Below are 13,020 nucleotides of genomic sequence, written 5' to 3'. Positions count from 1 at the left end.
ACCGTGATCGTTTTTTTTTTTTTTTTTAAAAAACATCGTTTTTTAGTTTTAGAGAAGTTGTGTAAAAATATACATTTAAACAAAAGATTGACGACAAAAAACAAAAAAAAAAACAAAAGATTATGTATGCAAAAGTGGCTGAAAACGGAATAACAGTATAACACTGCAATCATTTTACCTAATACGTTTTCACAAATATTTTTTTTTGGTCTAAATGTTAAATCGTTTTCACAAATATCTTTAGATAGAAAATAATTTACTTTAATTTAAGAACACCTCCAACGGTGTATCAAGAGAGTATCATGGGTGGGGATCACCAATTTTTTGGATTTAAAAAAAATCAAAAAGGCCCATAATTCGACGATTCACCTCTTGAGGAAGCATTTTTCGAACCCGTTTTGGTTGGGGTTCATCGCTGACGTGGCTTTTTTTGATTGGGTTTAATTAAATTTTTTTTCACTCGTGTCTTTCTCTTCCTCGAGACAAATTTCCTTGGTCATTTTTTTTCTTCCCAAACTTTTTCCCCGATACTTCTTCTCTGCATGCGATTTTTCCATTGGCGATTTGTGAGACATCGAATACCAAATTCAGACCGCCATCTTCATCTGCTTCGTTAAGGTTAGTGCTTATCATATCGAAAGTGATTGCTGATGTTAATTTCTGCGATTGGGTTTGCGAAATTAGAGTTTTTTTTTTATTTGGGGAAAAACTTTGAGGTTCGATTTTTGATTTAAATTAGGGTTACAGTGTTAATCCGACTAACAATACATTTGTTTGGGTTACTCTATCGTAAATCACGTCATCTGATTTAGGGATTTAAGAAAAAATTTATCAAGTTTTCTGGGTTTGATATAGTGTTCGATTCATCTGTTTTCTGGGTTCGATCGATTCATCTGGGTTGGATCGATTCATCTGTTGTTTGTTCTGTGAATGACTTGATGATTTCCTTTGTTTTATTCTGCGATTGTTTGGTGTTAGTTTGTTTGATGTGCGATGGTTAGATGTGAGAATGTTTTTGATGTGCGACTGTATTGATTGTTCATGTGTCATTTATGAGTTTGTGAGATTAGGAATTCGTTTGTTTGTTCATCACCACACATGAACACCTCTTGTTCGATTGTTAGATATGAGTATCTTTGTTTGTGAGATGGTTTGATTCTCCTGATCCTCTAATGCGCTTGAATTTGTTTGTTTGAGAGTTGTGTCTTGTACAAATAATGCCATCTATCTATAGTGATACGTCGTCTAAAAGACCAGAGGAGGACTTGCAATGGGCATATGGTGACGCGACTTATGGAATTCAGGAAAAGTGCTGGTGTGGTCGGGTCTTGAAGGTGGAAACGTGTACTGCTGAAGGTAGTCATGGGCGAAAGTACTTAACTTGCCCTGACCGGCTAGAAGAGGTAATGTTTTACTTTACTTGAATCAATATTGTCATTGCTGAATGTGTGTATGTATTATATATTGGTTCATAACATAACTATTGTATTGTAGGGGAGTGGAGTGCATTTGTTCCAATGGTGGGATGTTGGTGTTACCGAGCAACTTGGGATTCTCGAGAGGCAGGTGAAATATCAAAAGGAACAGATGTGGAAGCTAGAGACTGATATCAAGGGAGAGGTTCGAGGTCTTCGAGGAGAGGTGGAGAGTCTGAAGGAGGAGGTACGAGTTCTTCGAGGACAGTTAACGAGGCTCAACCAGACGTCATTTCAGAAATGAATAAAGGTTAGTCCGTTTTCTAACTTTTAGTTAGGTTATGTAGTTAAGTGATGTGTGTAATTAGTTAGTTTTTTTTAGCTGGTTAAGGTCTTCTTTATAGTGATTTGATTGTTAGGTGGAGAGTTAAGGTCTTTGTTATCAATTCTTGGTAGGTTAGGGAGTTAAAGCACATTCATTGATTGCATTACAAAAACAGTTCAACTTTTAAATCTTTTAAATCCCATGGGAGTTAAAGACTTTCTATTTTTAACAGCTATCTATTTTAAAAGCTTTCTAAAACGTTAACCTAAAACCAAAACCATAAGCCCTTTCTTTGTAAACAACAAAATGGATTCTCCTATTCCATTTTCTAACTCTCACGGCTTCGTCAATCTTCTAACTAGCCAACAACAAGAAAACCCAAACCCATTTACTTACCCGCACGTAATAGACCTTGGATCATCAGAAACCTTCCCTAAGTTTAGTAGTCAAGGGTCTGATGATCCAACCACACCTGGTGAATCGAGTAAGCAGCCGAGGCGACAGTGGACACCTAAGGAGGACTTGGTGTTAATCAGTTCGTGGTTAAATACTTCCAAGGACCCGGTGGTGAGTAATGACCAGAAGTTTGGCGCATTTTGGAAGAGGATCTAAACATATTTCAACGGCACCCTCAAGCTTAGTGGAGAGAATGCTAGATCGGCGAGTCAGTGCAAGCAAAGATGGGGTCGTCTGAACGATCAAGTCTGCAAGTATGTGGGCTGTTTCGAGGCTGCAAAGACACAGCAAACTAGCGGCCAAAACGAGAACGACCTGATGAAGGCAGCTGGAGAGATTTTCTACAACGACTATGGCGTTAAATTCACTCTTGACCACGCATGGAGAGAGCTCAGACACGACCAGAAGTGGTGTGCGACGACAGCTAACAAAGAAGGAGACAAGGGCAAACGCAGAAAGCTGGAGGCCTCTACATGTCAGTCATCCAGCTTTAATGATGACGGTGCCAACTACGATGTTTCCCAGCCACGTCCGATTGGTGTTAAGGCTGCGAAGAAAGCAGCTGCGTCAAAGAATAAAGGAGTCCACAATATGACAGAGCAGGCGGCTGAGTGTGTGCAGAGTGTGTGGAAAATAAAACAAAAAGATTTGGAGATGAGAGACAAGCTAACCAACAAGAAACTGCTCGACAAGTTACTTGCTAGAAGCGAATCACTCTCTGACAGAGAAGTGGCCCTGAAAAACCAACTGATTAATGAATTGTTACAATAATGGTTTCGGTTAATATGACTTGTTACCGTTCTCTTTACAGTTTTGAGGTTAATATGATGAGTAGTTCTCTTTGTTATTATGACTTGATGGCTAATCCCTACCATTTTCTCATTTTATGCAGATGGCTTGGATGAGAAATATGAAGCATTATTATGGATGTCACGGGCTATCTTTCTCTTGTTTTTTCTGATTTGTCTTGTACTTTTATCTGTCCACTTTTATTTGTCTCTGTCTGAACTTTTATTTTGTATTCAAGTGTCACGGTTAATGTTGTAGTGGTTGTGGTGGTGTACTTGTGTTTTCTTGTAAACCACAAAAATTATCTTCCTCTTTATAAGATATGTCCTCTTTATAAGACATGTAATCTTTATAAAGAACTTCAACTACCTCTTCTTTTTTTTAAGTCCGAAGACTATCGCTTCTTATCTAAACCCTCTCTTTACTCTATTGAGATACTTCTTTTCTCTCTGCTTCTTTCACGTGTTTCCACAACTCGTTTCCTACTCTTCTCTCATTCAAGCAATGGCATCATCATCACACACCAATTTCAGTGATGACGATCTTGATGACCGGTTTGATGACGCATTTGACGACATAATGGATCAAGCAATGGATGATCTGTATGACACCATTTTGGAGAATCAACCACCAAGAAGAGCAAAGAAGAAAAGAGCATATATAGAAAGAGAGCGCGAAATAGGTCACATGAATCTATGGAATGACTATTTCAGTGAAGATTGTACGTATCCATCGCATATATTCCGTCGCCGCTTCAGAATGAACAAGCCGTTGTTCATGTATATTGTTGACCGTCTTTCCCAAGTTCCATTCTTTAGCATCGATTGCATGCACTGGGAATGGAAAAATTGCCCAACAGCTTGGAAAGGGCAATATACACGAGGTTCTGGAAAACCTACAATTGTCTTAGAGGCTGTCGCATCACAAGACCTTTGGTTTTGGCATGCCTTTTTTGAACCTCCAGGTACTTTAAACGATATCAACGTTTTTGATCGTTCACATGTTTTCGATGATATTTTACAAGGTCGAGCTCCAAAAGTGAATTTTTGGGTAAACGGGCATCAATACCATTTGGCGTACTACCTAACAGACGGAATATATCCCAAATGGGCAACCTTTATCCAATCTATACCGTTACCACAAGGTGAAAAAGCAACAATGTTTGCCACAAAACAAGAATCCACCAGAAAAGACGTTGAGCGTGCTTTTGGAGTCCTGCAAGCTCGTTTTGCCATAGTCAAAAATCCAGCTCTCTTTTGGGATAAGGTAAAAATTGGAAAAATAATGAGAGCTTGTATCATCATATATAACATGATAGTAGAAGATGAAAGAGCTGGATACACCCAATACGATTTGGATTCTTTCGAACAACGAGAAGGAACCAGAACTTCACAGGTCGATATGATGTATCAAACGACTATGCCTACTAATTTCACCAATTTGATGGAGAATCGGAAGAAAGTTAAAAATAAAAAGATACATGATCAGCTGCAAAATGATTTGGTAGAGCATATTTGGGAGAAATTTGGCTGATATGTTTATAATTTGCTTTCAGTATGTATGTTATGTTTTTTTTTTATTATGTAATGCTAATGTTTAAGTTTAATTCTAAATTAATAATTATTTTCGAAATTTTATTACAAAAAAAAATATATTATTTTATTCATATGAATCCTAAATAGAGATCATATTAAGATGAAAAATTGATGAGGTTCTAATTTTTTCATTCATCAAAATTATATATTAATAAAAAATTGGTGATGAACCCAAGTGGATATCACCGGAGGTTGCTCTAAGTCTCGTAAAAGAAGAAAATTTCAAGTGCATGTGAGAGAGTAGGAAAAATTAGGAAGAGACTTTGAGCAGCTATTGCTTTGTCTTCTACCTCTTTAAGAAACTCTCTCTCTCTCTCTATATACCAAAATCCCCAAATCGTGAAAAATTAGGGTTTCAAGTTTTTGAGAACGCAGAGAGAGAGAGAGAGAAATGAGTGCTTCAAGGTTTATTAAGTGTGTGACCGTCGGCGATGGCGCTGTCGGAAAGACTTGTCTGCTCATCTCCTACACCAGCAACACCTTCCCCACGGTCAGCTTTAAAGCCTTCTCCTTTGTGTTTTCTCTTTCTGGGATTTGTTGTTTGTATAGCTTGAAAAGATCGTAGCTTGGGAAAGTTGGATTTGTTGTTGGGTCCGAATGTGCAGGAAGTTTTTGTTAAAGCTGATGATGCTTAGGTTGCTGTGTGGTATCTGGTAAAGTCAGATTTTGTTATAATGTAGATAGATATTCTTGAGATTTTCTAAGGAAGTTACTCTAAGGCTTGTTCTTTCTGGTATAGTTAGTGGGCCTTTAGCTCAGTGATTGTACTGTAGTGATCTTTAGTATTTGAGGATCTCTAGACATTTTTATGGCTAATGTTAGTGGGAATTTTGCTGTGACAGGATTATGTGCCAACTGTGTTTGATAATTTCAGCGCCAATGTGATTGTGGATGGGAACACTATCAACTTGGGGTTGTGGGATACCGCAGGCAAGTTACCTTGGACTTGATTATTGTTCTTTCTTATCTTTTGAATATCTTCTTCTCTCCAGAGAGTCATTTGTGTGTTTGACTCGATGAAACAGGACAAGAAGACTACAATAGACTAAGACCTTTGAGCTATCGCGGCGCAGATGTCTTCTTGCTTGCATTCTCACTCGTCAGCAAAGCTAGCTATGAAAATGTTTCTAAAAAGGTTTGATCTTTGGTCGTCCCCTGAAACTTCTTTCCTGTTTTATCCCCAAATTCTCTCACTCGGTGTTTCTGATAGAGTCCATCTGGTTTCTTGTTTTTGAATTCTCAGTGGGTTCCTGAACTGACACATTATGCTCCTGGTGTTCCCATCATCCTCGTTGGAACCAAGCTTGGTTGGTTCTTGTGATATAACTCAAATTACCAATTTTTCTCTGTCCTGGGGACTTTTCTGAAATTTTTTAATGACTAATCCTGTTTTAGATCTTCGAGATGACAAGCAATTCTTCGTCGAGCACCCTGGTGCTGTGCCTATCTCTACTGCTCAGGTACCTTCTCAAACTCTTCTCCTGTGATCTTAACTGAATCCTCGGTGTTGGACATTCGTCATGTTAAATCTTCTGATGGTATCAAAATAGGGTGAAGAACTAAAGAAGCTGATTGGGGCACCTGCTTATATCGAATGCAGTGCAAAAACACAACAGGTAAACCAAACACTTCAATATCTTCATCTAGTCTCTACCCATGTCGGTTCTAAAACTGGCCGCTGACAATATCCAATCTTTTCAACAGAATGTAAAAGCCGTGTTTGATGCGGCTATCAAAGTTGTTCTCCAGCCACCCAAAAACAAGAAGAGGAAGAAGAGAAAATCTCAGAAAGGCTGTTCTGTATTGTGATTCAACAAGGAGAAAGGAATCAACAGGAGAATTAGAGCCACAAGTATTTTTTGTTTTTCCTTTTTCATATAACTTGTTTTCTTCAAGGAAGCAGGATGAATCTGTTGTTTGTATTTGTAGTCTGAAGCATTGACAAAATCAGAAGAAACTAGTAACAAGTATTTGTATTCTTGTTTTCATTTTGATCTGTAAATATAGCACTAATTTAGGGGAACCCTCTCACTCTTTCATGTTTCTTGTCCAAACCTCATAATTTTGCAAGCAGAGCAAGTTGGTAAGTCTGATTTAATCGAAATTGCATAACATTATATACGTTCCAAAAGTAAATAACTTTGACAGCACCAGCTTAAAGTTTCCTCCTTTGCTTTTTTTTGGGATAGATTCTTTGATTTCGCTGTTATGATTTGGTTTCGATGGTTTTATGTTTCACTCAAACAGTAACAAACAGCATTGGAAACATCTTGTTAGACATTCTTAAAGACCAATAAAACTCTGCATTCACTATTCCTAATGTTTGCGAATTATTAAAATCCCTTCTCTTTCAAGATTCCTAATGAAGCTCTGTTCAGCTGTTCTATGCATCGTGTTATGTTAACAAATGAAATATCTTTGCTACAAAAAAAATAATAATACAGTAAAACGGATTTTATGTATCTATATCATAGTAAAAAAACGTAGGAAGATTAAAGTGGCAAGGAAAGTTGTGCATTATCCAATAGTTGATCAATCAGTTAGAAAAATGATTGTTTCGGATTTTATGTAACGTCTGACAAAAAAAAAATGAAAATGAAAAAAAAAAAAAAACATGACGATTACATACATGATTGATACATCCATGATCCATTCACTTTGGGTGATACCACCGATTTGTCTACACGTGAACCATGAATAAGAGGTGTATATAAAGCTGACAAAATAATAGAAATACAATTTAATCAGTGAACATAATAACTTTTGACTTTCATCAAATTTTCCTTCATACTTACTTTGATCATGGAGTAGACAATTCCCCTTGGATTTTTTTTATCATTTTCTGTTTGGATTGTATTATCTTGATTATGGAGTATTGATTTATTTATTTTAATCAAATTTTGTGGTCATAAGCTTGGCTTATCATTACTAAACGAAATATCGTTTGTTGATCAATCTCTTTCTTTGCGTTAACTACCTCTCGATTCAGACCCACGCATTATTCGATTCCCACCACAATATTACTAAATTTCATGTGTCAGGACGTTTAGTGAACTAATATTCACCTAATAAGCCTTTCAATCACAGTAGAGACTGTAATCTATTCCCTTACGGCCCTACGTACCAACTTTTCTCTGACATGTTTTACCAAGAGTGATGATATGTGAAAGAAAACGCGATGAACTTTTGTACTCTTCTGAAGAAGGGACGTGACAGATGTATTTTATCAAATCAACGACGTCATTTTCACAAGTGATAAGATTAATTACCTTTTGTTGTAACAAAACATTTTACTTGTCTTACTTGCCAACTTTATTAAGACATGAAAATATATGTGAGGTTTATCAATTCTTCACATGTTACCAAAAAAAAAAGGAAGTTTTAAAAAGTATATGAGAAGAAGAGAAGTGCGTAGCGTACACGGACTTTGGTTCATTTAATTATCGAACCATTGCCGTACGTAGGGGGCAGCCTTCAAGGCTTGAGTCGAGGCGTGTTCGTTACGCTTTACCCGCAATAGCCGGTGGTCACACTCAAGCGCCCCATTATACTCACCGGTTAACGAGGGTTTCCCGCGAAATTTGCCGGTTTCCGCTAACTATTTTTTTAAAAAAATTCTAAATTATTATCGAAGGTAAAACTAGTCATGACTAACTTCTGTTTGCTCACTCCTCTTCCCCCAAAAACTCTCTCTCTCTCTCTCGCCGACACGTTCTTGATCCAATCGGTTTATATTTGATACTTAAACACGCTAATTAACAATTTCAATCCTCTTTCAATGATTTCACCATAAGATGATATACAAGTGATCAACATTTACGTGTTAGAAAAATTAAATCCTTTAATGTGCTAGATTTTAATTTTCATTTGTTTATTTATTTCTTAGAAAAATTAAATCCTTTAATCCTTTAATGCTGATGGTAGATGGCGGCAGATTTCGATTCTTATTATTCAATGACCACATTTAATAACAGATGTAACGAGTTTTGCTAATACTACCTTGTCTTGTTACTCTTGTAATGCTCATTATTTATCTTTTTAAATCCATCTCCGCTGTATTGTTTATATATAATTGAAAAATAAAATTCTAATTAACAACGAAAATCTTATATTATTCCTAATATTAACAAATCACTTGTTCCAATGGAGTTTTTGTTTGTTTGATTCCTCTGTTTTTATACATATAACGAGAGCATTTAGCTCAGATATGTTACCAACATTTGCCAGAGCTCATTTTATTTGAACGATTCAAAAGTTTCTGGGCTCTTCTTATGTAACAAAAACAAAGAAACTTGGTAAGAAATGGGTTCTTAACAAAGAATCTAGAGATTTCGTTGTTTCTCTTCATGTTTCTTCTACTTCCCGCGGGCTTTTCTTCTCCTTCTTCTTCTCTTGTTCCTTACAAAGTTCCTGCTTATGTTTCTAATTGGTGAATTCTGTTTCGAGTGACAAATGGATAACAGCTTTTTTCTTGGAAGAAAGTCATCGCTGGACTGCTACTTAGAACTGTGTGGTGGATTGTGTTCTACTATATCGGTATGTTTATAGATCTTTCGGTTTTTCATAGTAAAGAAAAGACTTTAAACAAGGGGTCTATACTTTTTGTGTTCTTGAGAACAGATTGAGCTCAAAGGAGTAAGTTTCAAAAGGAAGTCTGGTTCACAAGGTTGTCATAGTTGGAATCAAGATTCAAAGTAGGATTGATCGCATATCGATGACTAAATTCAGCGGGAAACAATTGCCTTCAACAACTGAAGTCTTGGCCAACAACTTAGGAAATATTATCTGCAGACACTCGAAACAGCGTTAACAATCTTCAGGAGCAATGGCTTTGGTTAATAATTCAACGCATAAGATAGATTTGAGGAAAAGTTCTGAACTTTCTAATGGTGAATGCAAGTCCGATGAATCAAGAGATAAAAGCGAAGAACTATTGAAGATGGGTGAAGAAAAGCAGAAGATTTCAGGAAGATCACTTTCGCTTCCATCGATAGACATTTTATTAGACCAGAAACCAGGTTGGCCTTTGCTTAGAAGAGCCTCTTCAGGGACACAACAAATTCACCATTGGCCCACACGGAAAGTCTCAGTGGTCAACTGGGTCATGAGCTTACCTGACAGGTTTCCAAATCATCAGCAGAATCTAAACTCTGAGACAACCTTTGTCAAGAAACAACTTAATGACATATTAAGAGACACCAAAAAATGGTTCAACTACAATGTTCTTAAGACGGCAACATCAGATTTCTCTCAAGGTACTCTGTTTTTGTTCTCTGTTTCTCCTTATTACTCGCTATATGTGTTTCTGAGTTTTTGTTTCATCTTTGCTCTTATATGACAGAAAATCTGATTGGGAAAGGAGGATGCAATGAAGTGTACAGAGGGATTCTTAAAAATGGAAAAGGCATTGCAGTGAAAATCTTGAAATCCTCATCTAAAGAAGCTATGACAGATTTTGTCCATGAAATTGACATTATCTCTTCTTTAAGTCACCAAAACATCTCACCGTTACTTGGTGTTTGCGTCCAAGAAAATGATCTAATCTCCGTTTACAATCTTTCATCGACAGGAAGTTTAGAGGAAACCCTTCACGGTAACACAACACTCCCAGCTTCGTATATATAATAAAAAGGTCATGTCGAATAGGTATATAAATATAGTATGATGATAATTGATAATGCAGGTAAGCAAAAGGATAAGCATGTATTATCATGGGAAGAGAGATTCAAGATAGCAATCGGGTTAGCGGAAGCGTTAGATTATCTTCATAACCGATGTTCTAGGCCAGTGATTCACAGGGATGTCAAAACCTCAAATGTTCTTCTTTCAGATGAGCTCCAGCCTCAGGTAATGAAAGCTTTTGACTTTGATTTCTTTTGCTAATTTTCTTGATGAAACTCATAAGATAGACCGATTGTATTGCTTATGATTTTGGAAATAGCTGACAGATTTCGGGCTGTCGATGTGGGGACCCACGACATCTTCTCGATATGCAATACAAGGTGACGTGGTAGGCACGTTTGGATACCTTGCGCCAGAGTATTTCATGTACGGAAAAGTCAGTGACAAAGTCGACGTTTACGCCTTTGGAGTGGTTCTCCTTGAACTCATATCAGGAAGAAATCCCATTTCACCTGAGAATCCAAGAGGACAAGAGAGTTTAGTCATGTGGGTAAGTGTGTTTTTTGTGTGCTGGTTACTTGTAGCGTGAGCAACACTACATAAAACCCTAAAAAGATTTTCCCTTGGAATGCAGGCAAAGCCACTGATTGAAGTTGGAAATTCAAAAGGGATCTTGGATGCAGACATAACAGAGATAACCGACGAATCTCAGTTTCAGAGAATGGTTCTTGCTGCTACACATTGCCTCACAAGATCAGCCACACATCGTCCTAGTATTAGACAAGTAAGAGTTTAATTCCTTTACAAGAAAACTAAGTCCGTCATCATCAAGGACTAATCATTAGTGTTTCTTCAGATACTGAGGTTACTAAGAGGTTTAAACGAAGTCGAGAAATGGATTAAGGAAGAAGATGAAGATTGCTTGGATGACGAGGTTTACCCGAATTCCATGGCGGAATTACATTTGAGCCTTGCATTGCTTGAGCTGGAAGACGATGATTCTGGATCAATCAGCCCCATGGAGAGAAGTAACCATAGCCTTTTCTCTTCCTGTTGTTCATCTAGGGAACTTCAACCTTAAAGCACTCTTTTTTTTTTTGCTTACTGTCTGGAGTTAATGTTCAATAGCCTTTTTTTTTGCTTAGTGTCTTGATAATTTTTTGTTACTTCTACGTATAGGAAAATTTGCAAAAACAGACCGAACCTATAGCAGATTTACCTAAAAACCCTCAATAAATTTGGATGTCATCTAAAATCCAATATATTTTGACATAACAAATCAAATTATTAAAAAGCTAGCAACGTTTAATCGCAAAAAAAATAAAGGAATAACACAGTCAATTTAGCATTTGATTTAACAATTTTGTTCACATTTTAGACTACGCTAATTATATTTTCGGGGTGAACTTATTACCTAACAAAAAATACTGAAGATTGAACTACATTTTTCCTATGTATACGAAATTAGTCTAACATAAATAATAAGATTAAAACCTCAAAAGACAAACTAAGGAATCTAGTCGCCCATCATAATCTGTATAATTATTGGGGACTCCCTGTCCAGGCAGTCGAAGGGGCATTTTCGATTTCCAATTTCCTCTTCCCAAATATATAGCCTTTTTTAATAGAGACGATATTTAATCTTGAATATATTGTGAGAAATAACTTATTTTAACTTTTTACCGGTTTCGGTATGCTTACAAGATACTTTTATTTATTTTCACTATCTTAAAAATATAAAATATTTTATTAATTAAATTTTCATTTTTTTTGGTATTATTCTTCACATATTTTTGTTTGTTTTGTCTGTTTTGCAATACGTGTTCTGCTACTATTACTTAAATCGTAATAATACCACATTACAATTGTTTTAAATCCGAAATTGCATACCTTTGTTTTGTGAAGCAAATTGTAACTAATACACTTAGAATATTAAGAAAATGAGATGTTTGTTATTTTATTGGTATTTATTTACCACTTAAACTCATTATCAGTTGCTGAAAATAAAAACTTAGGATAAATCAGTCATCAACTTCGGTTAAAGTGTTTTGATATTAAGACAAGGACATCTGAAATCGTATTTCTTTTAAAGCGAACACAGCAGTTGGCCAATAAATTATGTAAGTCCAATATGATGATATTTATAAGGGAGAAAATTTCAACATATCACTATTAACGACCAGGAGAATCTTTCGACGTGTCTAATTTAAAAAGAGAATTGTTAAAGAGAGAATTTAGAGTAAAAAATTGGCTAGAATTGGTGTAGCGAAAGCTATTTTAATTTGAGAAAAATGTCATTTAAATCATGAACTTTCAAATTTAGACCATTTTAAGCATGAACTTTGAGGTTGGCCATTTAAATCATCAACTCGTGTTGACTTTACGTTTGAGGCATGAAGTTTCGTTGATTCAGCCAAAATGAGCACAACGTTAAGTCGTGTGATGGTGCGATTAAACATCGTTAAACCAACATTAATGAGTCTCTGTTAGTCTTAAACGACAGCGTTTGAGCCTAATCTAATAATTCCCAAATCGATTAAAACCCCCAAATCTAACCTCAAATTCTCAAATCCCCAAAGAACTGAAACCTCTTGGATCACAGCTTCAAGCTCCTCTTGGATCACAGCCTCAAGCTCCTCTTGGATCACAGCCTCAAGCTTCTCATGGATCACAACCTCAAAGTCATGGATCACAAACTCAAGGTCGATCACAGTCACAGCCTCAAGCTCGATCCAAGAGCTTGAAGCTTTCAGTTCTTTGGGAATTTAGGGATTTGAGGTAAGGACGCGACAGGCTTGATTCTGATTGGAGCTCAGGC

At 36.5% G+C, this 13,020-nt stretch overlaps 4 protein-coding genes across 4 annotated transcripts; all 4 read left to right on the top strand.

Moving 5' to 3' along the window:
• Nucleotides 1–302: 302 nt before the first annotated feature.
• Nucleotides 303–3,240, top strand: LOC112081863 (uncharacterized protein At4g04775-like). The gene is made up of 5 exons (XM_024148643.1): nt 303–306; nt 483–618; nt 1,235–1,403; nt 1,495–1,725; nt 3,089–3,240. Exons 1-4 carry the CDS (start codon nt 303–305, stop codon nt 1,717–1,719), a joined length of 534 nt encoding a protein of 177 aa, XP_024004411.1. The 3' UTR covers nt 1,720–1,725; nt 3,089–3,240.
• LOC112081862 (glutathione S-transferase T3-like) lies at nt 2,047–2,967 on the top strand. Its single transcript, XM_024148642.1, has 2 exons — nt 2,047–2,307; nt 2,377–2,967. The coding sequence occupies exons 1-2, from the start codon at nt 2,047–2,049 to the stop codon at nt 2,965–2,967; spliced, it is 852 nt and encodes a 283-aa protein (XP_024004410.1).
• Nucleotides 3,241–4,788: 1,548 nt separating the features above from the next.
• Nucleotides 4,789–6,566, top strand: LOC18028938 (rac-like GTP-binding protein ARAC3). Its single transcript, XM_006412099.2, has 7 exons — nt 4,789–5,070; nt 5,423–5,510; nt 5,606–5,715; nt 5,824–5,887; nt 5,976–6,040; nt 6,131–6,196; nt 6,285–6,566. Exons 1-7 carry the CDS (start codon nt 4,972–4,974, stop codon nt 6,387–6,389), a joined length of 597 nt encoding a protein of 198 aa, XP_006412162.1. The 5' UTR covers nt 4,789–4,971; the 3' UTR covers nt 6,390–6,566.
• Nucleotides 6,567–8,897: 2,331 nt separating this feature from the next.
• LOC18028937 (probable receptor-like serine/threonine-protein kinase At5g57670) lies at nt 8,898–11,392 on the top strand. The gene is made up of 7 exons (XM_006412098.2): nt 8,898–9,116; nt 9,201–9,835; nt 9,922–10,173; nt 10,264–10,427; nt 10,522–10,752; nt 10,837–10,986; nt 11,059–11,392. Exons 2-7 carry the CDS (start codon nt 9,406–9,408, stop codon nt 11,281–11,283), a joined length of 1,452 nt encoding a protein of 483 aa, XP_006412161.2. The 5' UTR covers nt 8,898–9,116; nt 9,201–9,405; the 3' UTR covers nt 11,284–11,392.
• Nucleotides 11,393–13,020: the final 1,628 nt, after the last annotated feature.

This window comes from Eutrema salsugineum, unplaced genomic scaffold (assembly GCF_000478725.1).
Source record: "Eutrema salsugineum unplaced genomic scaffold, Eutsalg1_0 scaffold_1, whole genome shotgun sequence".
Classification (NCBI taxonomy): Eukaryota; Viridiplantae; Streptophyta; class Magnoliopsida; order Brassicales; family Brassicaceae; genus Eutrema; species Eutrema salsugineum.
The sequence above is the reverse complement of the archived record's forward strand: the minus strand, read 5'-3'. Positions and strand labels throughout refer to the sequence as shown.